Source organism: Aspergillus pseudonomiae, assembly GCF_009193645.1.
Source record: "Aspergillus pseudonomiae strain CBS 119388 unplaced genomic scaffold BDV37scaffold_36, whole genome shotgun sequence".
NCBI classification, from domain to species: domain Eukaryota; kingdom Fungi; phylum Ascomycota; class Eurotiomycetes; order Eurotiales; family Aspergillaceae; genus Aspergillus; species Aspergillus pseudonomiae.
The window spans coordinates 230,608-257,824 of record NW_022476028.1 but is presented as its reverse complement, the minus strand read 5'-3'; the positions used below and the strand labels follow the sequence as shown (position 1 = coordinate 257,824).

Genomic DNA, 27,217 nt, shown 5'->3' with positions numbered 1-27,217 from the left:
TGTGTTTTTTTTTTCTCTTTCCTTCCCTCTATATATGTGTATCTGAGTCAGACCTGTAATATCCCAATTTAAGCCTTCCTCACTACACCATTAAATCTCACCATGCCTTATGAAACAGCCTTTTCGCAAATTCATACCGAATAACCGCCATCTTGTGAAGGCCGACGGATGACGGCGGGGTTGGCCGAGGCCCATGCATCATACTACCACTAGGCAGAAAACTGTCGTTTCATGTTGACTATAAACTAGGTTCTCTTTACCTTTCTATTTGTTATCGTGACGGATTTAATTATCCTGTTCTACTTGCTGTCTTAAAAATTAGCAATTTAATACAGCCATTGCAATATCGACGCATAACCTGAATGGCTCTCCACGGAACAACATTCATGACTGACTGAGTAATTCAATTTCAAGACATCCCTGCATTCAGAATGAAACGATAATGATCAGACCACATGTTAAAATTCAGCAGGAAAGCTTTTCCACCAGATTTTCGAGGAATTCAACGTGATGGATACCTTGAATCTCGGTCCCAACCTAATTTACCGATAAAGTCACGGGCCAAATGAATAAAGGCCCGCTAAGCCTGATGAAGCAATAATATGCAAACCATCTGGCACACTCGATATTCTTCAAAGTGGAGAACTTTCGCTTCTGAACAAACTCATCGTAATCGTATCCCAACGGCTCTGATGGCGATTCCAATTGAAAGGTACCTTATCTTCAGGATCTCGCCAAAGCAAACTAAGACTCCGTTAAGCTATAGGAGCAATCGTCGCATCTCAGCCCCAAACCTTATGTGAATGTCAGCCTCAGTCAGATTGTCCAATGAAAATGGGCATATTTCAACTTCATACATTTATCATGAACTTCATTCGAGGATCAGATTCGGGACTTCACCGAAATGCCGTGTTTTGGCCCAGAAAATGAGTCGAACCAGGTTTTAGCGATGTTTAAAGTGCTGCTCCCTAACCAACTCGTCATAGCCATATTGGCCATCCACCTATCTCCTTCGCCGGAAATGTAACTCCCACATACTTATATGCAGCTTGACGTGGACGTGCATGAAAATGGTTGGACAACGACAAGGCTCAGCTCCGTTTACCAGCTGGCCAGAAAATCTTGTGCTTCGCAGCTATTTTGACAGAGAGTGGTTGTTATCCCTTTCTACATCCTGCGGAGCTTTTCTTTTTCTCTGTTTCCTTTTCTGCTCTTTTCGAGAAGAGCGCGGGATAGAATATGGAACTGATCATCGGTCTCTGTCTGTTAGCGCCACTTTTATTCCTTTGTACCCCTCTCAGGCGCTTAATCGGTTTGAATGCAGCTGAACTTCCACTTCCGCCAGGCCCAACATTACTTTCCGGGCCCTTTCCGGAGAAAGATATCGCCAAAACATTTCAGAAGTGGAATAAAAAGTATGGCTCCATAGTGAGCGCAAAGATTGGAGCCCAGCAATTCATCATCCTGGGGAGTCGTCGAGCAGCCCAAGATCTACTGGAGCGGCGAGCAAGTATATACAGCTCGCGCCCCGCGTCAAAGTTCTTGGATAAATACTTGCACAAGGGACTGGCATCTTCTTTCATGCCATATGGTGCCCAGTGGAGACTTCATAGACGACTGGGCTCGTCGCTCCTCAGTGAAAGGGCTTCAATTGCCTATCGTCAGCTCCAGGATTTCGAGAGCAAGCGACTTCTTCGTGAGTTCTTATCCACGAATGACTTTTCAGAGGCCTTCCTCAGCTATACTTCAGACATCATGTTCACGCTTGTATACGGAAAAGGGAGAGGAAAGGACGATAGTGACCATAAGATGTTATACCAAATAAATGAAATGGCCACATTTGTCCTTCAGAAAGCTTCTTTCGGAACGATTTTGCTTGACCTTTTCCCCATGCTCGACTGGCTCCCACATTGCTTCTTGACCTGGAGAAAGAAGGCCGAGGAGCTCCATTATAAGACCAAAGAAGTTTATACCGAATGCGGCAACATTGCACTTGGCGGCGACTGCTGGAACTGGAGTCATGAGGTCTCTCAGAGAAGCGAAGCCAAAGAGCTCCCCTGGGAAGAAGTCTGTTACGCCCTGGGCGAACTTTACGTAGCCGGAATTCATACGACTAAGATGGTCTTGGAGATATTAATTATGGTATGCGTACTCCATAAAGAGGTGAAACAAAAAGCACAAGCAGAGCTAGACTCTGTTGTCGGCGAGGACCGATTGCCATCGCCCGACGACCTTGAAAAGCTTCCATACATCCGAGCTGTCGTGTCTGAACTCCTTCGCTGGCGCCCTATCTCTCCAATTGGAGTTCCACACGCGGTCATACAAGACGACGAGTACATGGGCTACCGTATCCCTGCCGGTGCGACGGTAGTCGCAAATCAGTTCGGGATGAACATGGACGAGGCGATTTTCGATAACCCCGCAGCTTTCAATCCCGATAGATATCTCAACAACCCGGACCTTCCAGTCTCCGCTTTTGGTTTTGGACGGAGAATATGTCCTGGTCACCGACTCGCGCGAGGGAGCTTACTGATCGTTACTTCACGTCTGCTCTGGGCCTACGATATCACGTCGGCACAGGGGGATGCTGATCTTAGCGACGAAAGTAGTCCTTCTTCCGTCAAGGCCGTGTTTCAACCAAGGAGCCTAAAACACGAGCAGGTGATCAAGAAAGAGTGGGACGATTCGGACAAAGACGAAAAGCAAATCTTAGAAAGGATCGGAAGCCGTATTTGACGCATGGAAATCTATCTGCTTACAGAAGATTATCCTCAATTACAGAGTACCTCAATTAAAGTCCAGCTGTGAACTCCGAGCCGGACTACAATCTGAGTCATTAACGAGATCTGGATTTTCAATTCAGGAGTGAAGGGCTCTGTATATACCATATCGCACCTATAGCCTCGAAACTATAGGCGAGTTGCAACTTGAATGTGTTGTTTTATCTTCTAAAGGAAAGGAGTTAATGATGCCTGTATGATTGCAAGACTTTCAAAAACTATAAATCTATTGTTGAAGGGCATTATATTCACACTATTCTGTAGATTAATAGCTATACATGCAAAGCGCAAGTCGAGGCACATCAGGCAGAAGCCATGGAAGGAAACAAGGCGCTGTACCCTCAGAGCACACTCAGTTAACTTCTCCCTTGACAAAGCAACTTAGTGATTCTATTACTAAAGGATAATTGCTCAGACAAATCGATGGTAGTAGTTGCCGCAAGCTGAGACATACATAGGACGATGTGATGCCTCAGGCACAACAGCGTTGCACCAGCAACCACAGCGTCAACATCGCGTCCCCATCTCCATACCTCGCAATCCACGGGTCCAACATCCGTAAACCAATAAAGATTTAGCTACCTTTGCCTTATCATCTGAAAGGTACAATTTTAGTATCCAACATAGCAGATCAACAAACCGTATCTTCTACGCGACGATCTTCCGAGAACTACCGGTTGTTTGCCCCCGCGTTGCCCCTTACTTTTTAACTACGTACCCCTCGACACGATATCACAGGCTTTGTTTCAGTGCAAAAAACATTCTGCGAGAGACATGTCCTTATAAGGGCTTATACCGTTTATTACACCACACTCATTTCACGTCAGTTAGACTTTGTTGGACAGCATCATGTCAGGTCTACTAGGAGAAGTCGGCACCCCGTGCCCATCGAGATCATCTCGGTTTGACCGCAGCAGCGGAGATAGCTCGTTTAGCAAGCTCTGGGAGGATAGCTTGGAAAACTGTGACGAGACGGCCAACATCGAATTCACCACCGAGATCAAAGCACCGCTTCTTACGGCAGTCAAGCCCCGTCGACGGACAAAGACCGGCAGCTCTTTTGCTATCCACGATGAGGGTGAACAGAATTTCATACAAACCGCTAACCCGAAGAGAAGGGAAACCCGCCCACCAATCGCCCCTTCAGGTCGCAAGATGTCGTTACTAGCCCAGCCGGCTCAAAGGTTCCGTCCGAAGGTTAGCTTCACGGCTAGTCCACCCAGGAATTTGAAGCCACTAGGAGAGCCCGAGAAGAAATTGCGGAGTACGAAGCTAGACACCCAAAAGAATAGGGAGCTTCTGATGCAGATTAATGGGAATGGACGTCAAACTCCTTCGAAAAGTGCTCTGAAGACTGATGTACGCCGCAACACGGTGTATATCCCGCAAGATGACACCACGGTTGCAAGCATGTTTATGGGTATCCTCAGCCCTAGCAAGTCTACCAACGTGCAGGACTGCGTCTCGGAGGACACTCATGTTAACACCTTAGAGTCACAGATCGCTAGGAAGCGGCAGGCAAAACGTTCTTTGGCCTCATCTGCGCAGCGAGTTCCGCTTCAACCAAGCACAAAAGTCAAGCAGGAATCACGTATTCACGTCGATATTGCTGGGAAGAACGGCGGGAAAGAAAATGTTCCCCCTGGGACTGTTTTTCTCGGCAAGGGTAAGGGCAAGGTTTCTCAGCCCGTGAAGATCAATAACGAATTGGAAAACCCTCGACAAGCTTCGAAACCTGCACAAACTCAACTGTGTGGATACTCTTCTACAAAGCCCACGAGTCCACTCGCAGCAAGGTCCGTTAACGGTACTGTAAAGCGAACAGTGATGAGAGAAAGTAGAAACAACGTCAAAGCACCATCCGCTCAAGTGGCAGGAGAGAGCAACAAGGTGGAAATGCGAAGAGCAACCGTCAATCGAACCCCATCAGTTTCTAGAAACTCGACGTTTCCCAACACGTTGAGGAACTCTGAGATGCGTGTCAACCATTCTAAGACCTCGGTAGTGCGCCCTAAACCGAAACATATTGATGACGAGTATCCGCTGGTGAAGGAGGATATCATAAACCCGGCAATGTATGAAGACGACTGGCTTTCTCACCAGGAGATCATGATAACACAACTGGCCAATAGGCTTTTCGATCAAACCAACGAGAGGTCAAGCTTCAAAGATCCAACAGTACTTCGACATGCACTTCTCCAGCTCTATCAAAACACGCCATTTGCACATCTTTATAAGAGGGTTCAAGCATCGTTACTATATGGTGCCATGAGTATACCGAAGGACGTGCTTGTACGGAATGACCGGCTGCAGCAGGATGTGGGAATGAAGCGCAAATTCTTAGACTTCTGGATGCAAACATATGACCCACGGGCGTTACGAGCCGCGGTGGAGACAATCACAGGAAGGAGGATGACCGATAGCAAATTGGCTCAGGAGAGTAGTCATAGCCATCTTGAAATGGACTCTGGCAACGAGAAAGCACTAAAGCGAGGGCTAGAAAACTTCCTAAATACCTTTTTGCTGCAAAACCAAGACATGGAGAGACATGCTAGAGTATTCGGCGGCGGTGATTCAGACGAGGTAGGCACAGCATATCATCGAACCGCTCTTCGCAGCATCATGATCATCATCCTCTTGGATAAGGGAATGGCAAGCTCCGGGACGGCACTTCCTCCTTGTCTTTTCCTTCGTTCATCCCAGTTCAAGTCCTCTGCCGCTGTGCTCCAAGCTTTGGCTCGCTTTCTCCTACCCTCTTCCGGAGACATCATCAAGACGCTTGGTCATTTAGACTGCCAGTTGGTCTATGAGCAAAACGCGCTGCAGGAGTACGACTACCAGATAAGCAACTTAGCTGTCGACATGAGGGATGGTGTCCGGCTAACTAGGATTGTGGAGTTACTACTATATCCGACCAACGTATGTCTCGCAAATGGAGAGCGTTTGGGGCCGCTTTCACACGGGCTAAAGCTTCCATGTCTTAGTCGCACGGTAAAGCTGTTTAATGTGCGAATTGCTCTGGATGCATTGGCTGGCAGCAAAAGCTCCCACAAGCTGGTTCGTCGTATCCGTGCAGAGGACATAGTCGATGGACATCGGGAGAAGACCATCGCACTTCTATGGGGGCTTGTTAGCCAATGGAGCCTCACGGGGCTTGTCGATTGGGATGATTTGAGCAAGGAGATCGATCGTCTGAAACAAAAGGCCATCTCTCAGTATGGGCATGAGTCAGTCAAGGATGAAGGATGGTTCAAGAGAGATTACGATGGACCATACGAGCAGAGCAACGATGCTACATTGTTGCTTCGACAATGGGCCTCTATCCTGGGATATTTGAAGGGTCTACATCTGGAAAACTTCAGCACCAGCTTCGCGGACGGCAAGATTTACGAAAGCATTGTGGATGAGTATGAGAGCTACATACTCAAAGGGGATCAGCCCTCGGCTACGGAACTCAAGGGGCCACTATCCTCGCTGCAGTCTCGCCTCAGGGCGCTGGGATGCAGTGCACAGCTCGGTAAGTCATCTGGGGACTGCACATCCAGGAGCACAACTAACAATCACTAGCGTATCTCATTTCTCCTGGCTCTTCAAGATCGCATATCCTCGATAGTGACTTCACACTGGGGGCACTCACGTTCCTCTGTTCTCGATTTCTTTCCGCGACCAAGCGTGCTCGCGCGGCGACAGTTTTGCAAAAGAGATGGCGACGAGTCCTTGCGCACCGAGATCTCCAACGGCGGACAGTCGCCCGAGACGTCGCTAGACAATGCGCAGCCGTCGTGCAGACCAGAGACCGAATCCTCTGGGCCAAAGAGATCATCATCCAGTGGTGGAGAATGGTGAAAGCGCAGCAGCAACGGCACAACGGCACAGACAGCCAGTACGAGAAGCAGATCTCTATGTCCAAGGGGGTCCCTCTACGTGGCCAGCAGTCTCCGTACTGAGCCCGGACGTTTCGTCTCCCCCGGTTGCATATTGGGCATTGGCAAGACAATGACTTTTGTATGGAGTGGAGTATAGGGTACGATGTCAGGAGATGAGCCATACCTTTCCTTTGGTTGGCTGTACTATTTTGGGCGTCTCCAGGATCAAACATCGCCGTTGTCCAGTGTTATGTCCCCAAAAGAAGAATACTATTATCGTAATGCATAAAGAGAATCGAAACCACAAACCACACACACACATACACACCTAATCCGTAAGGTATAGACACGCAACCAAAGAACAAAGCCCAAACAAAATCCCTCAGCGAACTTTCCACTTTTGACGTCAACCCAACCACCTCATGAATGTCATTATGCTTCGAACAAACAAACAAACAAAAATAAAGAAAACCCAACGAAACAAAATCAAATAACAAAAAGCAAAAAGCAAAACCCCCCACCCCCAAAATAGAAGCCCCGGAAAAAAGTTACCAGGCTTCGATAATCCTCGCCACTTGAAGTCCCGGAACAAAAACTTCTTCGTTGGAACTTTGCTGACCATGACATCATTCCTCGATTCATCTGACCAACATCCCCATTTGTCTTTCTGCCTATCACCGTCCTTTTTCCTCGGAGAAACGATTAGATTCGGGTGGACGGACGCAGAGAGTTAACTTTCTATTATCTAAGGTGTGAGAGGGTCCGGTATAGTCTGCATTAGTTATATGCTTACTTGACTGTTTTGTGGATGGTGACGGTGGGGGGGGAGACTATGATGTTATGTTATATGTTATAGTTTTCGGGTGTTCAGTATATCGGGTCATGGTTATGGCTACTGTGTATTGGGAGATGAATTTATAATTCTTCTTGTTGTTGCCTTTGGGACTTACGTAGTTGGAGGATATACTTACGTACTGTGGTGGTGGGAATGATGTTATGTCTATACTAGTATATCTCGGGTGCTACTACTGATTGATTGATTGGCAACCACTACTAGAACAATAGTACTCATAGTGCCAGTAAGTGTAATACCCAGTCGATCGAGCGAATAGTTGTCTAGTTAATTAAAATGAATAGATGACATTACATAAACCACAGCATTATTGGGGTCTTCCAAGACAGCGGTTAGTAATGAGATTGTTCTGGTTTGGTTGATTCTTGGGTTTGTTACTTTATGGATGTGGTAAGCGGATGAATAACTTACATAACTATGCATGCTATGTTGCTGTTAGTAGTTAGTTGGTGGTTAGGTGTAAGTTATTGGCGGGGACGGTGTTTCGAGACGGTTGCTTTTTGGGAATTTCTGGGGGTTTGTTTTGGTTTTTTTCTTTTCTGTAGTTTCGTCTTGGAGTTCCCCTTTTTTTTTGGGTGGCTGTTTCGGGTTTCGTCGCTGTTTGAGGTGATATACTTTGGATGTTGTCTCTGTGCTGAGGTGGATATACTAAAAAGTCTATGTGATATGTATGTATGTATATCATATTCTATTCTGTTCATAAGATAAGACATTCGGCTTGCTAATGCACTCTTATCTGAGGGCAGATTCTAGATTAAGAGATTTTCTTTTTTCAATTTGTAGTGCGATTTGTAAATATACTTTGGGATTAGTCCTGACAGACGAAGAGGCTCCTGCTTGAGTCATGATGCCGGTCGGAGGCCGTCAGCGAGGCAGCGCATGCGCCGAGTCTAGAATTTGAGTCATCAGGGGGTTTTCTACAGGATGAGTCTGCATCTCCAGTAGGCAGCACTATTGAAGTTTGTCCCGGGAGCAGTTCGTCCGTCTCCTAAACGAGCCAGCGTGCCGAGCCGTCGACGTAGTGATGATTTATCATTCTTACCACCGCTGGCTATTTGCAGAGGATCGACGAGATCTGCCTCCACTGCCTCCAGAGGACGGGGCCTCCGCGGTGTCCGAGAGAAAGGCCCGCGCAACCGCTTGGGAATGTGGGAGTTCTTGGCCGCACTTGGCAGCGTAACTTGAGAAGAGGACGGTCTCGCGACAGTCACACTAGAACGCGCAAGGAGCGAAGAATGCAAGTCGACGAAGGGTCAGACGGTTCTTGGCGGATTCTCCGTGAGACGGAGGCGAGGCGCAGCCATCGCAGCGTTGCCAAGAGTTGTTGTGGAATGGGCCATGACCAGCCAGAAGGGGAGGCGTAAGGGGGTTTCGATGGAGGAGAGAGGCAGATTGGGAATGTTTCTGTCTCCCTCTGGATGCATGGGGACATACTGGTTATATCTTGGCGGCTCTTGGCCAAGGTCTTGGCTGCTCATAAAGTTCCAGGGGGGGTTGTGGGCATACAGAAGCAGAAGTAAAGTTGGGAGAATGTCGATCATCAGATCAAGTGAGGTGCCACTCCATGAAATGCAATCTCCCCTTTTCCCTTTTCCTGTTCCTCTGGGGGTGGATGGAGTGCATGACAGCTCCTCCGTCCTGTACAGATGGAACTACATTTAGGTGGCATTCGGGCCGAGTGAAAGGGGCGTGAGTTTATTGTTTTCTGGAAAAGCCTGGTTAGCCAATGAGCGGTTCAGCAAGGGTCATTCCATATGTGACTTGGTTACACAATTTCCATCTTCAAGAATCGCTTTCTTTTCTGGTTTGTTTTGATTCTTTTCATTCCCCCCCTTGTGTGGGCTGGGTGAAATTACCACGCACGGGGAAATACTGGTACCCCCCCGTATGGGACTATACCCCCCGCAGGTATTTCGTATTCGCATTACCGGTTCCTGTTTAATGAAGAAAACCATCGTGGGTCCAGTCAGACAATGGAGAACCACCTCAATGAATTGTTTGCATAACAATGGTGGACTCTGCCATGGGGACTATAATTATCCCGCTCAAAAGGACGATCGATGGAGAGAGGGAAATAAAAAAAAGGCACCGTGCAGATGTCATGGTCGAAAGAAAGGAAAGGTCGAATTGCCTCGTCCTGGTTCGCACACTAGTGGTAGTGTTTTGTGCTCGAGAGACACTCTTTGATTCGACAATGGATGGAGGTGTTGCCGGGGGATTGGAGAAAGCTGACCATGCATGAGGGGAAATGTATACTATAGTATCCGTACTCCATACGAGTACTTCTGTAATACTAGTAGTAGCAGACAGACAGTGTCTGGAGAGAACCTCAGGAAAGACTGCACCGGATGGGGTTGGTCCAACTTGCCTGCCTCAGGCTTACCCAGATTGGGTCAGTCTTGCATCGTGACTAAATGGCCTGAAAGGACCGGCGTGAAGCCAGAGAGTCCCGTGCACGCCCGCTCCCCCCACCAGCACGAACGAGTCCCATAAATGCCTCATACAAACGCTCATCTTTGAAGTCTCTGCCGCCGTCGGCCATCATCGGCCCATGTTTGATAAGCCGTTTGGTGTTTATGCAGCCCTTATCCAATCTTACGTTTATAGCTCCGTCCCGTTATACAGCAAGCCATTTCCCACCAAACATCTATCTCCTGATCCCAGACTTTAACCGAAATGCCTACGAGCTAAAGTAACCCACTGTACAACTGGCAGTTCACGACCTCCACCCAGTCGCCTCTCGGTGGTTCGATGCAGCTCCCATCCCCATCGCAGAAAGGGCTGGGGGAAGGGAAGTAACCCAGGGTGTAAAATCTTCCCGTGTGGACAGCGTTCTGTCCGGAGCCCTGCCACATAAGCTGGGATAGTGTAGGACCTACTCCTTTAGGCTGACCGGTGACTGAACGCTGCGATGACCACAACGCATCGACCAGCTGGACGCTCGACTGGGTCTGCCCACGAGCTCGATGCTACATGCGATCTCACTCCGCAGCGATCTGCTTAAACTTTGGTCGGATTTTTAACCGCGAGAAGTCAGATGCCCCTTCCCGGTCTTATGCATTGCGTGTATCAGACTGGGACATGGATCTCCAATATTTGCGTGCGGAGAGAGAGCGTCGCAATCAATCTTCGTCCAATGTCAATGACTTGCGTTGGAGAAGACCACCTTTTCCCTTGTCCCATTCAGCCCTGAGACGGCAAGTTAAAAAATTACCTAACTGAAATGGGCAACCCGAGTAGCTCGTATTTCGTTCTTTTCTTGTGCTCACCAGGCAAGATGCTTGCTTGTGAGAGCAGAGCGGGATGATAGTTTCTAACCATTATGATTTGCTGCGATGGGAACAGAAACATCAGTACCGAATGAGAGAGAGTTGAACAGTCAGAGAGAGGGGAGACGGAAGAACGGGTTAAAAACAAAAGAACAGAGAAAAAAAAAAAAAAAAATTGAAAGAGAAGAAAAATCCACAGAGGAGCCCGAGTAAGGCGTGGAATAAGTGGGGGAATCCCTGAGTCGCATGAAGCTTGACCAAGACTCAAGATTTCCACGGCGTTTGGTTCTCTCGTTGGTGATCCAAGATCCTTGAGACTCCGCTTGAATTTGATGTCACGGGAGTCCATCTGACCGCTTCTCTTGCTGGGTCAGGCATCACCAACTCAGTTTCCTTTATGTTATCGATATGCTCCATGCGACAGATTATCGGCCTCTTCTTTGAGGGCATCAGGCTTTGGCCACTTTCGAAGGTATTACCATTCTTTCTCGCTCTGTTTAGACTTTCTCCCATACCTTGCACAGAGGGCCGGGACTTGGCACATCATGTACTGTGCATGTACTCTGTACGGGGGGCAGGTTTGAATCTGGATAGACGCAAGTTGAGGCGGTGATCTTCAGAGCTCCAACACTGCCTCTGTGCTTCGCCTTTCTTATCATGAATGCCTAAATTCTATTCTAATTTTGGCCCTACGAACTATAATCACATTCTATAACATCATCTCCTACCCTTGCCCAACGAGGAATGAGGATTTCTCGAAGCCTATCCCTGTGGTGATCAATGTGGGGAAGTGGATGAGAAGGTCCAGCGAGCAGAGTTCTAATTCTCAGTAAGCTGCTCGAGCGACTTGATTTGGAGCAATTCTATTGCTCTTTGCCTATGACTAGTCCCATACTTATCTCTGCTCCGAATGGAGCAAGATCATCCTCCCCTGGTTGTTATTTATAATGTGGTGATTAAAATTATCATCGCCGCTGGATAGCCAAGAGCTGCCTATGCCATGCCCAGAACCGGTAGTCTGTAATAGTTTCCAATATTCACAGCACAACCCCCTCCAAATTCGATTCTGGGTGTGGTGTACTGCTGTACGACTGTACGACTGATTTCTCTCGGCAGAGGGAGGTAGAGTCGAAGAGAGCATCATCCATTTTGGTGGCTGCGACTCTCGGCCATCACAGTAGCATTATCCAGTAGTCAATAGCGTCATGGTTGATTGGGTGATCGGCCAAACCCGTGGATTCTGTGGACGGTTGCACTCCCATCGTACTGTAAGTCAGTAACACTTCATCGCTACGCAAGGGGCTTTCGATCCGAGAAATTCCTTGAGGATTCTCTTGCAGCTTCCATTCTTCGGTTGCTATATTCATTCCTTCCGCGTACTTCTTTCTCAATTTTAAATATGTTAAGTTGGACAAACTCGAAGGTACGGTATTTACAGGTAGGATCTCTGTAAAGCTTCTCAAGAGTTGAAGGTACAGAGCACTTCGGGACTGCAACCTACCGCATTAGCCAAAGGAAAAAAAAGAAAAAAAAAAGGAGCCAAGAATACGGATCAGGAACGAATGAACTGTGCTGTCAAGTAAGGAACGGGGCTCGGCGAGAACGTAGGTAATGATTCATTAAGATTTGGTTTCGCCCTTGACTATTCAAGTCTTGGAAATGACAGTATCACCAATAGTACGCGATAGTGACCAGGAGAGTCAGATTCACTAGACTTAATTGTGTTTAACTCGAAGATGAAGGCGCGTAAAGCGCCAGAGATTGTAGGGTTGCTTCTAATTTAGTGCTGGGAGCCGGTTTCGTCCTAGTGACCAGGTGAATCCAAGAAAGCAGTTTGGCCGAGTGCAGCCTCAGGCTGTCAACCGGGTTGGTTACCATTACTCTTCCCGTCCTGGGTCGCTACGGTTGGTACGGTACCAGTAACTAGTTAGGTAAGAGTAGGAGTAGCGGTCGAGGTCGAGTGGCACTTTTGGAGAGTGTCTTCGCTTGTTAGTAATAACAGTCATAATAATATGCGTCTCCAAGTCATCCGAGTATTCTTCATCATTGTCTCCATCGTCACTGAAACCGACGTGCCAGTGGTTTGTCTTTGTCGTTGTTCCGGGGCGGCAATGGCCAGGTAACTTACGGGTACATTACTTGTCGCTCGTCCGGCAAGAGGGCCGACCAAGCGATAGGGCAACCTCTGGGACGGCGTTACGACTTACGAGGGCTGCTGCAGCTCGTGCCGCCCTGGTATCCGTCCTCGTGGGGGTGAAGTGAAATGTACTTACAGTAGTACAGCATGAATCGGTCGCCATCAATAGTTCATCGAGATTTAGTAATATCCATTTTTGGGTCAGATCGAAACAGGATCATGGAATTAACCTTCTAGAAGAATAGGATCTATGTCTTTACTGAGGATACTCTCCGATGGGTTTGTCAGTGCGTTTGGTAAGTGGCATAAACTCGGTCTGTACTTTTCCAAGATGTAGCTCTTGTTGGGCAAATTACTGGCACGGTTTAGTCAGCTCGGCAGCTACCTTTCCCTTTCGGGTAATTCCAGGGTACCTTTCCAAAATGCCTCATAGTCATCTCTCTCACTCGGCGTGAGTCCGGTCCCGATGGGTGAAACCGGCTTGTAACATTCAGTCTTCTTCCAGTCCTTCAAAACTTAGGGTTAACCTACACAGTTTCAGACAATTAGACGAGATGATCTCGCTTCCAGTAAGAAATAGAGATCTTCTTTGAGACAGCATTTCTCGAGGAAGACTTCCTCCCAAATTATCCTCGATCAGGCGATTCTATGCAGTACACCGTCTTTGCAAAAATTACTGTATTACTGTATTTTTTAGCCAGCGTCCCGTAGCCGCAGGAACAGAAGCATGCATCAGTTTGGCGAGTAAAGAGACAGGGTGGGTCCGTCTTGGCGGGGTTGGTTGGACCAAGCGTCTGCAGAAGAAAAGAAGGCCAAGAGAAGATCTCATTCTCGCATTTTTCCTTTTTTTTTTCTTTTTTTTTTTTCCTTTTGCTTGACTAATTGTAGTTGTTCAAGTGTCGTTGACTCTGTGGCGACCACTCCTGACCAGTGACTTTCCCTGACCGATCAAGGCTTCCCACCCCCCCAAAAAGCCAAACCCAGTGCCGCTCTCCCGCGCCCCGTCATAGGATTTTACCCTGATGGGATTTTTTTATTTTGATTTTATTTTGGTTTTAATTATGATTTTTTCCTTTAAACCCTCCCAACCCTCTAAATTACGCTGTACTTACTGTACCGGCTGCTAAATTGTTATTTTTTTTTTTATTTCTATTTTCCTTTTTGATTATTTAATTTTTTTTTTTTTTATTAAAATACACTTTTTGCCCTCCCCTCCCTTCCCAATATCACTTTTTTATTCTCCGACTTCCTCTTAGCATTCCTTCTTCCTCCATCTCGAACTCAAAGCCTACCAGTGCCAACACATTGTTTTTTTTTCTGGAGTTTTTCTTGAACGCGTCTTCTTCTGGCGCTCTTTGAGCTGCCATCTATTGAAGAAGGCGTAGATCGCAGATCTTGGCCGCATACCTGACGCCATCCGTCTCCTTTCCCTGCTGCGCCATACCTCAACACCATGCCTTGTATATCATGACCATCTTCGTCCTTTTTGGGACCCCATTTTCTTCTGCCCTCTGGCTCGATCGGCTGCACAATTGATCGATACTGAGAGAGTATCTTCTTATTCAATATATTTGATCGTTGGAATTATCGGATTATATTCTTTCCAAGCAATTGAATCCTCCAATCCTCGTCGTTGCCACTATTCTTTCCACCGCTCACCATACTACTACCTACCGAACTGTCTCCTTATCCTCACCTACTTTGTTCCTCTCACATCCGCTTTGTCAGTATTAATTTAATCATAAAGTGATGGCCAACTTCCGTGGTGGTGACCGACCTTTCTCGTCGATACAACACATCTTGAAGATGCTACTCTCACCTCATCAGTCCAACAAGTCTGCCCCGCAAGAAAACGCAATGGCTGAGGACATTGATGAACCTCCCGATCACCGGTTCCTGAATACCTCCCAAATGAACGTTGACGACGGTGTGGTTTACGTCAAGTCCCCCACCGCCATGAGTGATAAGAAAGAATCCCTCCTCACTCGTGCCCTCCGGCACAGTCCGACTATAAGCCCGTCCGAAGAGCTGCCCTCCCCCCATGACCGGTCCTTCTACCGCTCGTACCCTCATAGTAACGTGAGCGGTGTGTCGACTGCTGAATTGACTAGCGACGAGGGCCTCAGCAGCCCATCTTTGTCCAGCACTCCCAGTCCACCTCTGCCAGCTCAGCTCTCCAGCAAAACCCCATCAATGGGCAGCAACAAGAAGCTGACCATCCAAACGAGCGAGTCGACTGTTGAGGCCAACCTCGGACGCAAGAGATGTATCAGCTTTGCGTGTGGGCGTAAAACGGAGGAGCCCAAGGCCCAACCACCCACACCGCAACGACCGACCGCGCAGAAGAATGATACCAACCCTACCCCCACAGAGCCTGCGAAGCGGAGGACAGTCCTCACCTTCGTTTGCCCAGCCCGTGATCCGGAGACGAAAAGAGAACGGTCTCCGTGCCGCGGTGTCAATATACGATCACGTCTTCGTGGGTCACCTGCCCCCATCGCTCGCAAGGCGTCCCCTGAGAAGGTTATGTCTCCAGTCGCCCAGGACCAGAAGCTAGCCACCGAGAAGAGGGGTGTACCCACAAGCGGATTGGGCAAGTTTGAAGAATCTGAGGCCACTCGCTTCCACGAGTTCGCTAGCTCTGAGGAGGAAGATGATGAATGGGTCACTAAGTCTGGTGACTATACGGACAAGATCACTATGAGTGATTGTATGAAGAAAGAAATCGCAATTAGGAAACTCGGCGAAGAAGCAGAAGAGGAGGCTCTTGAGGACGAAGAAGAGGGCGACGACGATGAGGATGAGGATGATGACGAGGATGACGACGACTCTTCCAGTGACCTCTCATCGGACGACGGTAACGAGTCAGATAACGAGGCAGGCTTCGCCGATTCAGATGAAAGCGATGATGGCTCCGAGTATGAATTCTGGGCTCCTGCTTCGACCACTGCCGCTACCAGCCCTCTGACCCTCGAGATTCCTCCTGCTGTCCTCCCTCGCAGGGACTCAAACACGTCCTTCGACTCTGGTCATGATGATCTGAGCCGGAGATGGCCACCTGCGCTCTCGGGCAAAGGCATCAACCGTGCTAAGCCTACGAAGATGCGTCCTAGGACTCCCCATCTGCCTGACAGTACTGACTTCGTCTGCGGCACGTTTGACGAAGATCGGCCTCTAGAAGCTGCCTACAAGTCTTGCATCGAGCAGCGTCGGCTTTCCAAACAAATCATCATCCCCCAAGACATCGACCCTAGCTTCCCGACATCGGATCTTGATGAGGAGGATGAGGAGGATGACGACGATCTGGAAGAATCTATTATGGTCGATGAACCGGCTCGAGGAAGGTCCGGAGCTGATCAGACTCGGAAGCAGTCTCCTCGCTTGTCTCCCAAGCGCATGGTATCTCCACCTCCTCCTCGTCGCCATGGCCGCTCCTCCCCGAGACGTCTTCGTTCCCCACCCCCGCCAATGAAGTTGAAGTCCCCGGTTCAAGCCGAACGGATTGTCAGCGATGAGTCCACCCATCTTCAGCCTGGCATGAACATAAGCGAGTTGGTTCAACGCCGGCACGTTACTCGTACCAAGTCGCTGCCTCGGACCCCCAACCCCTTCTTCGCTAAACAGGACGGTTCTTATCGCTGGACCGGTATTGTTCCTCTCCGAGAGTCACCTGAGCGTGAATCATCCCGCACTCGTGAAGTGCATACCAGAGGCCCCATCGATATTGTCGAGGGTCTCGAGAAAAAGCGCCAGAAGCGCAAAGAAAAGTACTGGCGTCAACATTGCCGCAAAGCTGCCAAGGAGCAGATGGTACGGCGACCCATTCCCGGAAAGGGTGCTGAACGGATGAAGGACCTGGGCCTCGCAGTTGCTGAGAGGTGCCGAGCCTACGGCGTCGGAGAAGATGCACAGCTCGTCCTATCTGTCTAGACCTTTTCTTTCTTCATCGGAAGGGATATATGCCTTTCTTGTAAATATTGATTATTCTTAACGATCACCCACTCGTTGACTGTTGTTTCCTACCTGGCTGATGGCTTTCTGCTTCGGAGGACATTTGTTTGCATTTACAGGGCGATCACCTTTGCTTCTTCGTTTCTTGTGATACATATTTGTTACCCGCATTCCCTTTTATTACTATTTTTATGACATCCCTTCTGTTGGGCGGCCTCTGTTTCTCGGGTCGGGACTCTGGTTTGGTCTGTTTTTGTTTTATTTTTGCTGCATGGAGGCGGTTCATGAAGTGTATACCCCCTTTTGGTTGTTGTTGTTGTTGTTGCGCGCAACGCTGTAGATACAGGTTCCAACCGACTGATCAGTGTGCTGATCCCTCAGAATATCCGAAATTCAAACAAATCCAAAATAACATATACAAAACAAAAGACTTGCTTATGTTCCTTGTAGATGAATTTCCTAAGCATCGAAGAGAAGAGAAAGACCAGGGTTTGAGGCAGAAGATACTACATACGTGGTCCCGGCTGATCTCCCGGCGCTTTGGTTGGCTTAGCCGAGCGCTAAGCGTCAGGCAAGCGAAAGCCAACGTCGACCACCGCAACCGTGTCTTATCTTCTTTCAAACCTCACCGCCAGCGCTCCAGCCTTCGCAAGCTTCACCCTCCATATCACCGATCTTCAGTACCAACCCGTCCGGACTGAATCGATCTCACCATGTGGATCATTAACTGGTGTACGTGCTGCTCCCGTTCCCTGTTTACCCGATCGGCCGCTTGTTTTTGACTAAGTCGATCTGCATACCCAAATGCAAAACTCCATTATACCTCCCCCCCTTGGGACAGGATCTCTTCTTGATCCCTTCCATTACCTGGACATCTTCTGCCTTGAGACACCGTCGATGGAAGGAATACAGTCGCTGATGGTCGCCTCCGCACAGTCTACGATGTCCTGGCCTCCCTCGGCCTGCTCAACAAGCACGCTAAGCTCCTCTTCCTCGGCCTTGACAATGCCGGAAAGACGACCCTTCTGCACATGTTGAAGGTGCGTACCTACCCCTGCACGTGCTCTCCGGTTCCCGCCACCGTATACCCAGGCGCAGTGTGATGGGGCCGCTCAATTGCGGCCCAGGAAATGAAAGACGGGGAGATCATATGCTAACGCGAGGGAAATATTAGAACGACCGGGTTGCCGTTCTCCAGCCTACCGCTCATCCGAGTATGTATCCTTGATTTGAAAATGACGTGGACGTGGCACGGGCCGATCTACTGGGGGACTAGAATTGGGTGGCAAATTGGTACAAAGGCTAACGAGGCACCAACAACAGCGTCGGAGGAGCTCGCTATTGGAAACAACCGCTTCACTACCTTTGACTTGGGTGGTCACCAGCAGGGTAAGTGGATCAGACACAGTTTACCATTCCTATCCCTCCCTCATGTCTACGCTCTATCCCCAACCAACTCGCCCCATACACCTTGGATTGGGCGAATCAACTTCTAACGACGTACCCCGAGTACAGCCCGTCGTCTCTGGAAGGACTACTTCCCCGAAGTGAGCGGTATCGTTTTCCTCGTTGACGCCAAGGACCACGAGCGTTTCCCCGAGTCCAAGGCCGAACTCGACGCCCTCCTCGCCATGGAGGAGCTCGCCAAGGTCCCCTTCCTCATTCTCGGCAACAAGATCGACCACCCCGACGCCGTCAGCGAGGACGAACTCCGACACCAGCTGGGACTCTACCAGACCACAGGAAAGGGCAAGGTGCCGCTCGAGGGCATCCGGCCGATCGAGGTCTTCATGTGCAGTGTTGTGATGAGACAGGGTGAGTCCTGCCAAGCCCCTCAGCCCCATCCCTAATCTATCCGTCACATCCCATGGAAAAACACCAAAACTAATCAATCGCAGGCTACGGCGAGGGTATCAGGTGGCTGTCTCAATACGTTTAAGCTTGAAAACCCCAAAAAAGTGCAGGCAAGCTTGAGCGGAAACATTTCCAAGGGGTAGGGGAAGGGAGTTCATGAGTAGATGGACTGGACGGAGTACTTCTTTCTATATTTGATATCTCGCACATCGTCTCTCCTGGTTTCGGTGGCATGTAATTGATTATGGTCAATCGTCAATCGATTTAGCTTGTTCGAATTAGCTATTTACTAGGTCTAATTTTTCTTTTTGCTCGGAGTACCACGTGAAAAACCTTAAGCGTTATATGCACACTGACTTGGGCCAGGCCAGAACTCTATCACAAGACTTTAGATCCTGAGAGGCCGTTGGCAGTTTTACATCATGACTATATGCAATGGTTCTCTGTACCCATGCATCAAGAACACGGGACTTGTATATTACCTTTGTAGATCTTAGACAACTCATTCAACGCACTACAGATACCTACCCTTCTACTAACGAAGTCTTTACCCGAATGAGAAAAGGGAAAGAAATCAACAAGTCCGATAATTATGCCTCTAAAATACAGTAATACATTGAATCGAACGAATTGATCCGAAAAAAAAACCTCCACCACCTCTGCACAGACGAGCCAGGAAGAGGAAAAAGGGAGAAGGGTAGCATAGACTGTTGTCGCATCAGTGTCGAGTTTCTTTTGCCGCTAGATGAAAAGAATCAATCGATAACATGGACTCATCATAAACATGACAAGGGATACATGATATGCTGAGATGATGGCATGTGGTGTTCGTTAAAGTCATCCAATCCATTCACGTTTCATGCACGGGGCCGCTTCACAAGACCCTCGGGGGATCCATTACGGGTCCACTGGGCGAAGGGTTATGGAGGGTGGAAGGGCAGGGTAAGCAAGGACGGCTATTGGAGTATGGGATGGATTTTGCAGTTCAAAGACATGGACATGTTGCTTATTTGGTTGGCATTACACTCACAGGAAGATTTTCAAAAAAGCGCAAACGGAAAACACCAGATGCAGCCCGTCGCTTCCCCTCCCTCAGTAAATGATTCGAACAAAACAAGAGTTAATGAAAAGGGAAAGTAAAAGGAAGAAGTGAAGATAAACAAGGAAATAGAAAGTAAAAGAAAAAAAAAATAAAAAAAAGGAATAAAAACACCGACCCTGACGGGAGCAGAAGTACCTTCCATATAAAGAGATAGGGAAAATAACATATTCAGCGCAAAGGAAAAGATATCACTCGGAGTCGCTGGAGGTGGTATGCGGGGGAGGAAATGACGCTCTGCATATCGTAAGGCTCTTTCGGGTGACCTGTTGTATCTGCTGCTTCCGACCGTCTAATGCACTGGCCATCGATGATGCGGGGGATCTGGATCCGGTCTCGTGTGGTGATGAGTGGGTGGGTATGTTGTGTTTATCTCCGTCCGAACCTGCTGCACATGGAAAAGCTCGTATGTCTTACTTCTTCTTTTGCTTTCGCGGAGGAGTGACGGGCCTGTTTGAGCTCATGCCCCCGTAAACGTACTTTTGTTTCTTTTCTGCTGGTTTCAAGATCTGCGCGGAACGGGTTAGCTTCCTGCATCGTCACATTGAATGGGGGCAACAGGAGTGGCAACATACTTGGAAGGAACAGAGTAGACTCTCGTCGACACTCATCATGGCACCAGCGTTGTCAAACTCTCCACAATAGTTGGGGGCACTGAAAAGCGTGACGAGTTGACGCTTGGAGAAGAACTCATAGCCATCTTCGACCACTTGGTGTGCACGGCAAATCAAATCCATATCATGTTTCTGGAGGAAACGGGAGACGACGTCGGGACCAAACGTGAATGAGACACCTCGGTCGTTTTCACTCCAGCCCGTGATGTCCTTGTCCGGATCGGACCACAGAAGATCGCACAGGAGACCGCAGTCAGGAATCTGTTCTCGTTAGCAGGCCAAGCCTTGAGCTTCAGGAGCCAGGCGAGAGGATTTGGATAGATTGGGAGAACCCATCGTGACACCTGGCTGAGCTGCACGAGGGCCGAGCAAAATCGCCCTCGAACAGACAACCAGGACGGGTGGGGGTGGGGTAACGGGGAGGCACTTACATCAGTGGGACGCATCACACGACGAATCTGCTCCATGGAGTTCAGATCGGGGCTCAGACCACCGTGCATGGTGAAGATCTTCTCGTCAATGATGGCCGCAATGGGGAGGCAGTTGAAGCAATCGGTGAAAGTCTTCCACAGCTTGATGTTATACCGCCGCTTACATTCATCGTAGAAGCCGTAGATACGGTTGATGGACGCGCATTCGTGGTTTCCACGAAGAACGAAGAAGTTTTCGGGGTACTTGATCTTGTAGGCCAGGAGTAGACAGATCGTCTCGAGCGACTGCTTGCCACGATCCACGTAATCTCCGAGGAACAGGTAGTTGGCCTCGGGCGGGAATCCACCGTATTCGAACAGACGCAGAAGATCGTAGTATTGGCCGTGAATATCACCGCAGATCTGATCGCGCCAGCGTGTTAGCCGTCAGGGACAATGCCATTGTTACCCGAGATTCCGGCTCAGGAGACAGGGCCGCGGCGTTACCTTGATTGGCGCTTCCAACTCTAGCAGGATGGGTTGCGAGATGAAAATTTCCCGAGCCTTGGTGCAGAGATAGCGAATCTCCGATTCCAACAACTGGACCTGCTTGCCCGGGCGGCTACCCCTCACTTCCAACAATCTATCAATGATCGAATCCAAATCCACTTCCTGATCAGCCATGGCGACGGGGCTCTAACGAGAGACGACGGGAGCGAAAGAAAAAAAAAAACAAAGAGTAGACAATGCACACAACCGTAGGCAACGACGGCAAGAAAGAAAAGGGAAAAAAAAAGGAAAGAAAAGGAAGGATAAAGGGTAGTTCGCGAAGCGCTAGTTACGATGACGCGGCGTCTATACTGTGATAACCATACGATTAGCATCGCTCTCCCGTCATGACGGATAGAAAATTTCGATAACTCTGGTCAGGGCCCGGCGAAAAACGCGTGAACAATGCGCTCGGGAGATTTCTTGCTCGTCGTGGTTGAGACAGCGAGCGATGAAAGAGGGGTGGAGCGCTTACCAAACGAATCTAAAGGGAACAAGAAGATAGGGAAACGAAAACAGGCCGAATGGCCTCGTACAATGGGGAAATCTGGCGAGGAGCCAGACGAGGTGTGAATATCAAACACTCCCCTTCAGATCGTAGATGACGCGCGGTGAGAGCGAGGTGATGCGAATTCCGGGAGATGAGACGAAGCCTCAAAGATGGTGGAGCAACACGGAAAAAATAAAGAAGTTGACCAAGAGTCTTTGGCGGAAAACTCGACGGGGCTATTCTTTTTCCCTTTTGGGAGAAATGAAATGGGATGGAATGGCCGAAAAACCGTACAGATTTCGGAGGGTTGAGATGGGAAAGCTTGCTCGAAAAGCGAAAGCGATCTGGTGGTGGCGTGAAGGGGTTGTTGTGGAAGGGATTTGTTGAGAGAGCGAGAGCGAAAAGCGTCGGCAATCAAGGGATCTTTTTCCTGTTCCGCTCGGACGGCTGAAAAATTTTGATAATTCGGCCTAGATTGGGGACCTGTTTGGGCAGCAGACTGAGAATGAGAACTTTTCCTTTTGCTTTTTTTTCTTCTTTTCCTTGTGTTGAAATCTTGAAGACGAGCGAGGAAGAGGGAGCGAGAGAGAGGGAAGAGGAGAAGGACGAGGAGGAGTGAGTGAGTGAGTGACCAGGGTCGAGACGGGGCAGGAGATCAAAGGGCAGCAGAGGAACTCACCAGCTTGACCAGTGAGAGGGAGAAAAGGAACGAGTTGGTCAACCTGAGAGAAAAAAAGGTTTCCTTCAACCGCTTCGCCGCCCGGCCATCGCCGCCCGCTCATTGGTCCCGCGTCGGTTTGGGAAGAATGTATTCCTCTCCACCTCCATGCATTCATTCATTCATTCAACTTCATCTTCCAACTTCAATTCTTTCATCCTTCATACGAACTAAAACTGGACAATCATGACGACGGGATTCCCTTCTCTTCTTCCCCCCCAGCCATATTCAGACAAGATTCCTTCCACTCGACACGGAATATGTGTGATCAATGCCTCCTCCGATCTGATCCCCGTCTGATCGTCGTCTATCGCCACCCTCCGATCGCGCGCAGTCTTGTCTTTTCCCCCCTCACCAGTAGGAGAAAACATGCAATCCGAGCCATGCCCGCCCATCAAATCACATTTTCTCCGGTCAGTAGATGTTGTGCATAAAGCACTTACACGCCTTAGTCGCCTAGCATTTCTTATCCCAACGACACTGATACGCCTACGCGGAATCTATGACGCAGTGCATCCTCGTCAACGCCCAACGCGCTTTTGCATTCAATCACTACTGCTAGTATTGGATTCACGGAGAGACTGGTTCACTCTCAGCTCTCTCGCGCGCGCGCAAAATAACTCGTCGCACATTCTTCTTTTCATGTCTCATGCATTAGATCCGAACTTCATCACTGCTCTGCGTAACTCCGAAACTCGAGCAGGGGGTAATTTGGGATGATAGGAGAAGGAAACAACAGATAAGAGGTATACATCAAGCAATTCAACACAACGGCATCTCAACAGGTGTCAGTCGAGCCCTCTCAGTCAATCATTAGAGAGGATGAAGAATAGAAGAAGAGTTAAAAGAGGCGAAGAAAAAAAAAAAAAAGATCAGGAAATCATCAAAAGGCTGGATAAAAAAAAAAAGGACACAAAAATCTTCAGAAACGCCTGTGAACACCGTAAACCCTTCACCAAATACAATAATACATGCGGTCTAGAGACGGTGAATCTCGTGAATAAAGTGCCTCCCATAACATGGACCAGCCTGAAACGGTCGAATGCAAGGTGTACGGTAGATAGGAGAGTTGGGAGAGGGTAACAATATCGTAGTCGTAAAAAGCAGAAATGTTCAGACATCCGGCCCGCTATCTCGAAAGGCCATAGAACGCCACCAAATGCACTCAGTGGCCAACTGCCACTGCCACAAGTAGGAAATGTGACGGGGATGATTATAATAGTCAAAAGAAATTGATCGGCGAAAGGAACCAGGTAAACGAGTCAACTCGAACGACTTTTTGTGCTGCTTGGTGCTACACCAACCAGTAGATACGGATGGGCAACTCAGGGTCGGCCTCCGCTCAGAATGGGCAGATTGTTTGCCCGGGTGAGTGCCTCCGCTGGGATGATTGCTGTATCCCCAAGGTTCACACCCGTGCGAGGAACGTTGATGTCCCGCGGTGGCTGATCCCAGCCACGGTCTCCCAGCGCATGGAGCCAGGTGTTGCCGACGTCGTGCTTCAGAGCCTCCAGTTGCCGCCGGTAGAACTTTCCATCCACGTTCCAGTCCAAGTCCTGGACTGCCCGAGGTATGAAAGACTCGTTCATCGGCTGGCTGGAGACGCCTGGATCACTGTCGACCTTTTCTGGGCTTTGAACTTTCGCAGATCCGACCTGAGGTCCACCATCAGATCTCCGTTGACGGTCGGAAGACGGTGTCACAAATGGATCAACGGGTAATTGGATATGCTCAACAGGAAGGACAGAAGGCACCATCGCACCTGGGGTTTCTTTACCATCAGTTGAGACCTTCTCCACAGACGTGTTGACAATCCTCCTTCGATGACCTTTCTTCCGGCGAGTAGACTCAACGCCATATTCATTTGGTAGTGTTCGTCGTGCATAACCATTATCTCCCTCAACGGGCCCGGCAGCTGCGGCTCCCGGCCCTGCGGTGTTGGCTGGTTTGCTGACGACGGCCGAGTGGTCCGCGGCAGCTGATCGTATGACCGGGGTACCTTCGGGCTCGGCAACTCGATCAACTAGCTGCTTCCTCTCCGTGTACCCTGGGCCGGATCCATTGATGATGATGTCCTCCGAGTATCCCGGAGTGCGACGGAAGAGATTGAAGATTACAACGCGGTAGCCGGAATGCGTTTTCACGAAAGGATTTCCAGACACCCAAATCTCCCGTATCTCAGGGAGACTCGTAAGTCTGGCAATCTCAGTGGGGTCGGTCAGGTCGTTGTCTCGGAGGTCCAACCGTTCCAGGGAGAGTAGTCTTTCAATCCCCGCAAGCGAGCGAAGCCGGTTGCCGCGAAGGTTAAGAGCGGTTATAGCGGGAAGAGGGTTGCGAGACAGGGAGTGGAGAGATTCTATCATGCAGTTTGAGAGATTAAGGGCCCGCAAAGCAACCAGCGTTGCGAGGCTGTCCGGGACTTCGGTGAAGAGATTCGCCGACAGATCAAGCGAGTACAGCGTATTAGCGACCGGAGCTAGCCCGGCGGCCGTGATGGAGGTTAAAGAGTTGTCTGGGAGACCCAGATGGCGCAAAAACTGCCATTTGGACGGCGGAAGACCGCCAGCAGCCAGGTTCGAAGAACTTCCATTACGATGACCGGTGTTATCACTTGAGTTTGAACTACCCGATCCGGTGCGTCGTATGCGCCGGCTATGACGGTGGGAAGAGTGTTTGGAGCTTGTCGGGCGCGTGGGCGAGATACTTCCCGTTCGTGCATGGCCTCTAGCACCTTCTGATCCTACTCTAAGCATGGGGGCCGCCTGGGGACTGGTGCTGGTACCGAACGCCGTATCGGCCACCGGGGATCCTGGAGCAGAGATGGAGCCAGAGAGGTCGGACTTGTAGACCGGCTGAGGGTATGTATGCCCACTCCACCCCAGGACAGGCGATTGCTGATTCTTCGACGATCGCCGCCGGCGCTTGTCAATGTCGTCCAACACTATCCGCGTCAACAGATCCGCCGGATCTTCGAGCTTGGCTCTTTTCACAGTAAGGGTGCGTAGTTGCTCGGATAGTCGGTCCCAGCCGAAGAACGAGCGAAAGTCTATATCAATTATCTCTAGTCCACCCAAATTTTTAAAGGAGTGGAGAGGGACGGCGGTATCAAAAGGAAACTCTTCGTATCCGCGGATCAGACGGGCACGGCGGTCAGGGGCTAGACGCAAGCACGGGATTTTAGTGAAAGCAGAATATAGATATTTAAGATCTGCTTCTAGGGCTGCTTTGGCCTTCTCTGACCTGGAGACGGAGTCCTTCGAGCCGAGCCCGAATGATGACCAGAGAGCACTCATACCAGACATGACACTACGGACACTTGATACAGAGTGGATAGAATCCCTGTCGCCCCTGGACCGTTGAGGCTTATTCAGGAACGAAACATAGGACTGCGACACGTCTGTATGAATATTCTCCAGTCTAACATTCATAGGGCCCACGGCTATAGAGAGATCTTCGAACCGGGAGAGGAGATAGAAGAGGTGGTGAGGGGTCAGGGTAAGTTTAGCGGGTTTGATAGTTTGAGAGGTGAATTTCAAGGCACCGAATGACAAGGCTGCCGCCAAAGCCGACGAGGCCGAGCTCGTAGACGAGCTCGACTGAGTGGACGCATTTTTGCTAGGCTGGCGTTTCAACTGAAGCGCGTTGGCGAGTGCCTTCTCATGGGTTCGTACGAAACTGGCGAGATTCTGCATCACAACCGCGGGTTAGTGGATAAAGAAGCTAGCCTATTGACGAGTCCGGACAAAGAATGAACAAGGTCTGTGTCATGCATGGAATACGAACCTTTATGAAAAGCTGTCCATCTTCATTGTTCAGCTTCTCCATTACGGACAATGCCTCGCCCAACGAGACACGATCACGTCAGGCGAACTTTGAAGAGGAGCGCTCAACAACTACTCGCAGTGTTCAAAACAGAAGTCGACATTTTGCTGACAACCAGGGAAAGTGAGACGCGAGAGGACCTGTTACGTCAGGGGAAGCAAACAGTCAGCCACGATTACTGAAGCACGTCTCCCATGCCGTCTATAGTCACCAAGTAGAGGCTCCAGGGCTACTGGGAATCGCAGCCGGACTGAGAGGTGTGTAAAAGAAAAAGAAAAAAAAAAAAAAAAAAAAAAAAAAAAAAAAAAAAAAAAAAAAAAAAAAAAAAAAAAAAAAAAAAAAAAAAAAAGGAAGGAGAGGTGAGCATACCTGGAAAAACTCCGGGATTTAAAATAATCGATAAGAGACCTGTAACTAATTCACGAGGTCTCCAACCACGACAATGCTTGATGAATAGCTTGGAGGGAGAGAGCTGAGACAAGAGGTGATTCTCCAGTACTCAGCTGGGGGAAAGATGTAGTCGGCTGGACAGAGAAAATGAGGCGTGCTGAAAACGGTGACCACCCAAAAGGAGAAGACGGGATGGGATGGGATAGAAAAGAGAGGATCCAAGGGCGCTAAAATGCGAGAACCACCGCCTAGTGGAATTAGTGGTGGTGGATGATGGGGGGCAACGGTGGATATGGATGTGCACTCGATCAATCAGCTGAGAGGGGCTGAGAAGGCGTCAGCAGCGAATGACAGGGTAATTTAGCTTGAGTTAAAATGGGGAACAGGAAAAATGTCAAGCAGGCAACGGAGAAAA

The 27,217-nt window shown here is 49.2% G+C and overlaps 9 protein-coding genes across 9 annotated transcripts; 6 read left to right on the top strand and 3 right to left on the bottom strand.

The window, feature by feature from the left end:
- The first annotated feature begins 1,021 nt into the window (after positions 1–1,021).
- On the top strand, positions 1,022–2,954 carry BDV37DRAFT_127964 (cytochrome P450). The gene has a single exon (XM_032078685.1). The coding sequence runs from the start codon at positions 1,240–1,242 to the stop codon at positions 2,734–2,736; it is 1,497 nt and encodes a 498-aa protein (XP_031941116.1). The 5' UTR covers positions 1,022–1,239; the 3' UTR covers positions 2,737–2,954.
- A 675-nt stretch (positions 2,955–3,629) lies between these two features.
- Positions 3,630–6,727, top strand: sha1 (putative calmodulin-binding protein Sha1; the record flags this gene model as incomplete). The annotated part of the gene is made up of 2 exons (XM_032087298.1): positions 3,630–6,297; positions 6,348–6,727. The coding sequence occupies 2 exons, from the start codon at positions 3,630–3,632 to the stop codon at positions 6,725–6,727; spliced, it is 3,048 nt and encodes a 1,015-aa protein (XP_031941115.1).
- Positions 6,728–7,914: 1,187 nt separating this feature from the next.
- Positions 7,915–8,142, top strand: BDV37DRAFT_249335 (uncharacterized protein; the record flags this gene model as incomplete). The annotated part of the gene is made up of 1 exon (XM_032082068.1): positions 7,915–8,142. A coding segment is annotated over one exon (190 nt), but the record flags the coding sequence as incomplete, so codon positions are not given.
- A 2,319-nt stretch (positions 8,143–10,461) lies between these two features.
- BDV37DRAFT_127939 (uncharacterized protein) lies at positions 10,462–11,390 on the bottom strand. Its single transcript, XM_032078684.1, has 2 exons — positions 10,714–11,390; positions 10,462–10,626 (listed from the first exon to the last, which is right to left on the bottom strand). The coding sequence occupies exons 1-2, from the start codon at positions 11,115–11,117 to the stop codon at positions 10,569–10,571; spliced, it is 462 nt and encodes a 153-aa protein (XP_031941113.1). The 5' UTR covers positions 11,118–11,390; the 3' UTR covers positions 10,462–10,568.
- A 2,625-nt stretch (positions 11,391–14,015) lies between these two features.
- BDV37DRAFT_249332 (DUF2457 domain-containing protein) lies at positions 14,016–17,398 on the top strand. The gene has a single exon (XM_032082067.1). It carries the CDS (start codon positions 14,655–14,657, stop codon positions 16,833–16,835), a length of 2,181 nt encoding a protein of 726 aa, XP_031941112.1. The 5' UTR covers positions 14,016–14,654; the 3' UTR covers positions 16,836–17,398.
- On the top strand, positions 16,942–17,987 carry BDV37DRAFT_127715 (uncharacterized protein). Its single transcript, XM_032078683.1, has 2 exons — positions 16,942–17,588; positions 17,793–17,987. Exon 1 carries the CDS (start codon positions 17,048–17,050, stop codon positions 17,555–17,557), a length of 510 nt encoding a protein of 169 aa, XP_031941111.1. The 5' UTR covers positions 16,942–17,047; the 3' UTR covers positions 17,558–17,588; positions 17,793–17,987.
- Positions 17,399–19,337, top strand: sar1 (Arf family GTPase SAR1). Its single transcript, XM_032082066.1, has 6 exons — positions 17,399–17,588; positions 17,793–17,896; positions 18,031–18,070; positions 18,180–18,245; positions 18,372–18,671; positions 18,755–19,337. Exons 1-6 carry the CDS (start codon positions 17,570–17,572, stop codon positions 18,793–18,795), a joined length of 570 nt encoding a protein of 189 aa, XP_031941110.1. The 5' UTR covers positions 17,399–17,569; the 3' UTR covers positions 18,796–19,337.
- Positions 19,338–20,036: 699 nt separating this feature from the next.
- glcA (type 1 serine/threonine-protein phosphatase catalytic subunit GLC7) lies at positions 20,037–21,750 on the bottom strand. Its single transcript, XM_032078681.1, has 4 exons — positions 21,341–21,750; positions 20,855–21,256; positions 20,385–20,684; positions 20,037–20,318 (listed from the first exon to the last, which is right to left on the bottom strand). The coding sequence occupies exons 1-4, from the start codon at positions 21,515–21,517 to the stop codon at positions 20,223–20,225; spliced, it is 975 nt and encodes a 324-aa protein (XP_031941109.1). The 5' UTR covers positions 21,518–21,750; the 3' UTR covers positions 20,037–20,222.
- Positions 21,751–23,794: 2,044 nt separating this feature from the next.
- Positions 23,795–27,054, bottom strand: BDV37DRAFT_127659 (leucine-rich repeat domain-containing protein). Its single transcript, XM_032078682.1, has 3 exons — positions 26,782–27,054; positions 26,374–26,552; positions 23,795–26,276 (listed from the first exon to the last, which is right to left on the bottom strand). The coding sequence occupies exons 2-3, from the start codon at positions 26,413–26,415 to the stop codon at positions 23,916–23,918; spliced, it is 2,403 nt and encodes an 800-aa protein (XP_031941108.1). The 5' UTR covers positions 26,416–26,552; positions 26,782–27,054; the 3' UTR covers positions 23,795–23,915.
- Positions 27,055–27,217: the final 163 nt, after the last annotated feature.

Excerpts from the sequence above, each read along its gene's own strand:
- BDV37DRAFT_127964 (XM_032078685.1), top strand. The coding sequence starts at position 1,240 with ATGGAACTGATCATCGGTCTCTGTCTGTTAGCGCCACTTTTATTCCTT.
- BDV37DRAFT_127939 (XM_032078684.1), bottom strand. The coding sequence starts at position 11,117 with ATGGACTCCCGTGACATCAAATTCAAGCGGAGTCTCAAGGATCTTGGA. Across the intron at positions 10,627-10,713 it reads GGGTTGCCCATTTCAGTTAG|ATTGATTGCGACGCTCTCTC; the intron begins GTAATTTTTTAA and ends CATTGGACGAAG.
- BDV37DRAFT_249332 (XM_032082067.1), top strand. The coding sequence starts at position 14,655 with ATGGCCAACTTCCGTGGTGGTGACCGACCTTTCTCGTCGATACAACAC.
- BDV37DRAFT_127715 (XM_032078683.1), top strand. The coding sequence starts at position 17,048 with ATGACATCCCTTCTGTTGGGCGGCCTCTGTTTCTCGGGTCGGGACTCT.
- sar1 (XM_032082066.1), top strand. Across the intron at positions 18,071-18,179 it reads CCAGCCTACCGCTCATCCGA|CGTCGGAGGAGCTCGCTATT; the intron begins GTATGTATCCTT and ends CACCAACAACAG. Across the intron at positions 18,246-18,371 it reads CTTGGGTGGTCACCAGCAGG|CCCGTCGTCTCTGGAAGGAC; the intron begins GTAAGTGGATCA and ends CCCCGAGTACAG.
- glcA (XM_032078681.1), bottom strand. The coding sequence starts at position 21,517 with ATGGCTGATCAGGAAGTGGATTTGGATTCGATCATTGATAGATTGTTG. Across the intron at positions 21,257-21,340 it reads AGTTGGAAGCGCCAATCAAG|ATCTGCGGTGATATTCACGG; the intron begins GTAACGCCGCGG and ends TGGCGCGATCAG. Across the intron at positions 20,319-20,384 it reads GTCTACTCTGTTCCTTCCAA|ATCTTGAAACCAGCAGAAAA; the intron begins GTATGTTGCCAC and ends CGTTCCGCGCAG.
- BDV37DRAFT_127659 (XM_032078682.1), bottom strand. The coding sequence starts at position 26,415 with ATGGAGAAGCTGAACAATGAAGATGGACAGCTTTTCATAAAG. Across the intron at positions 26,277-26,373 it reads ATGGACAGCTTTTCATAAAG|AATCTCGCCAGTTTCGTACG; the intron begins GTTCGTATTCCA and ends GTTGTGATGCAG.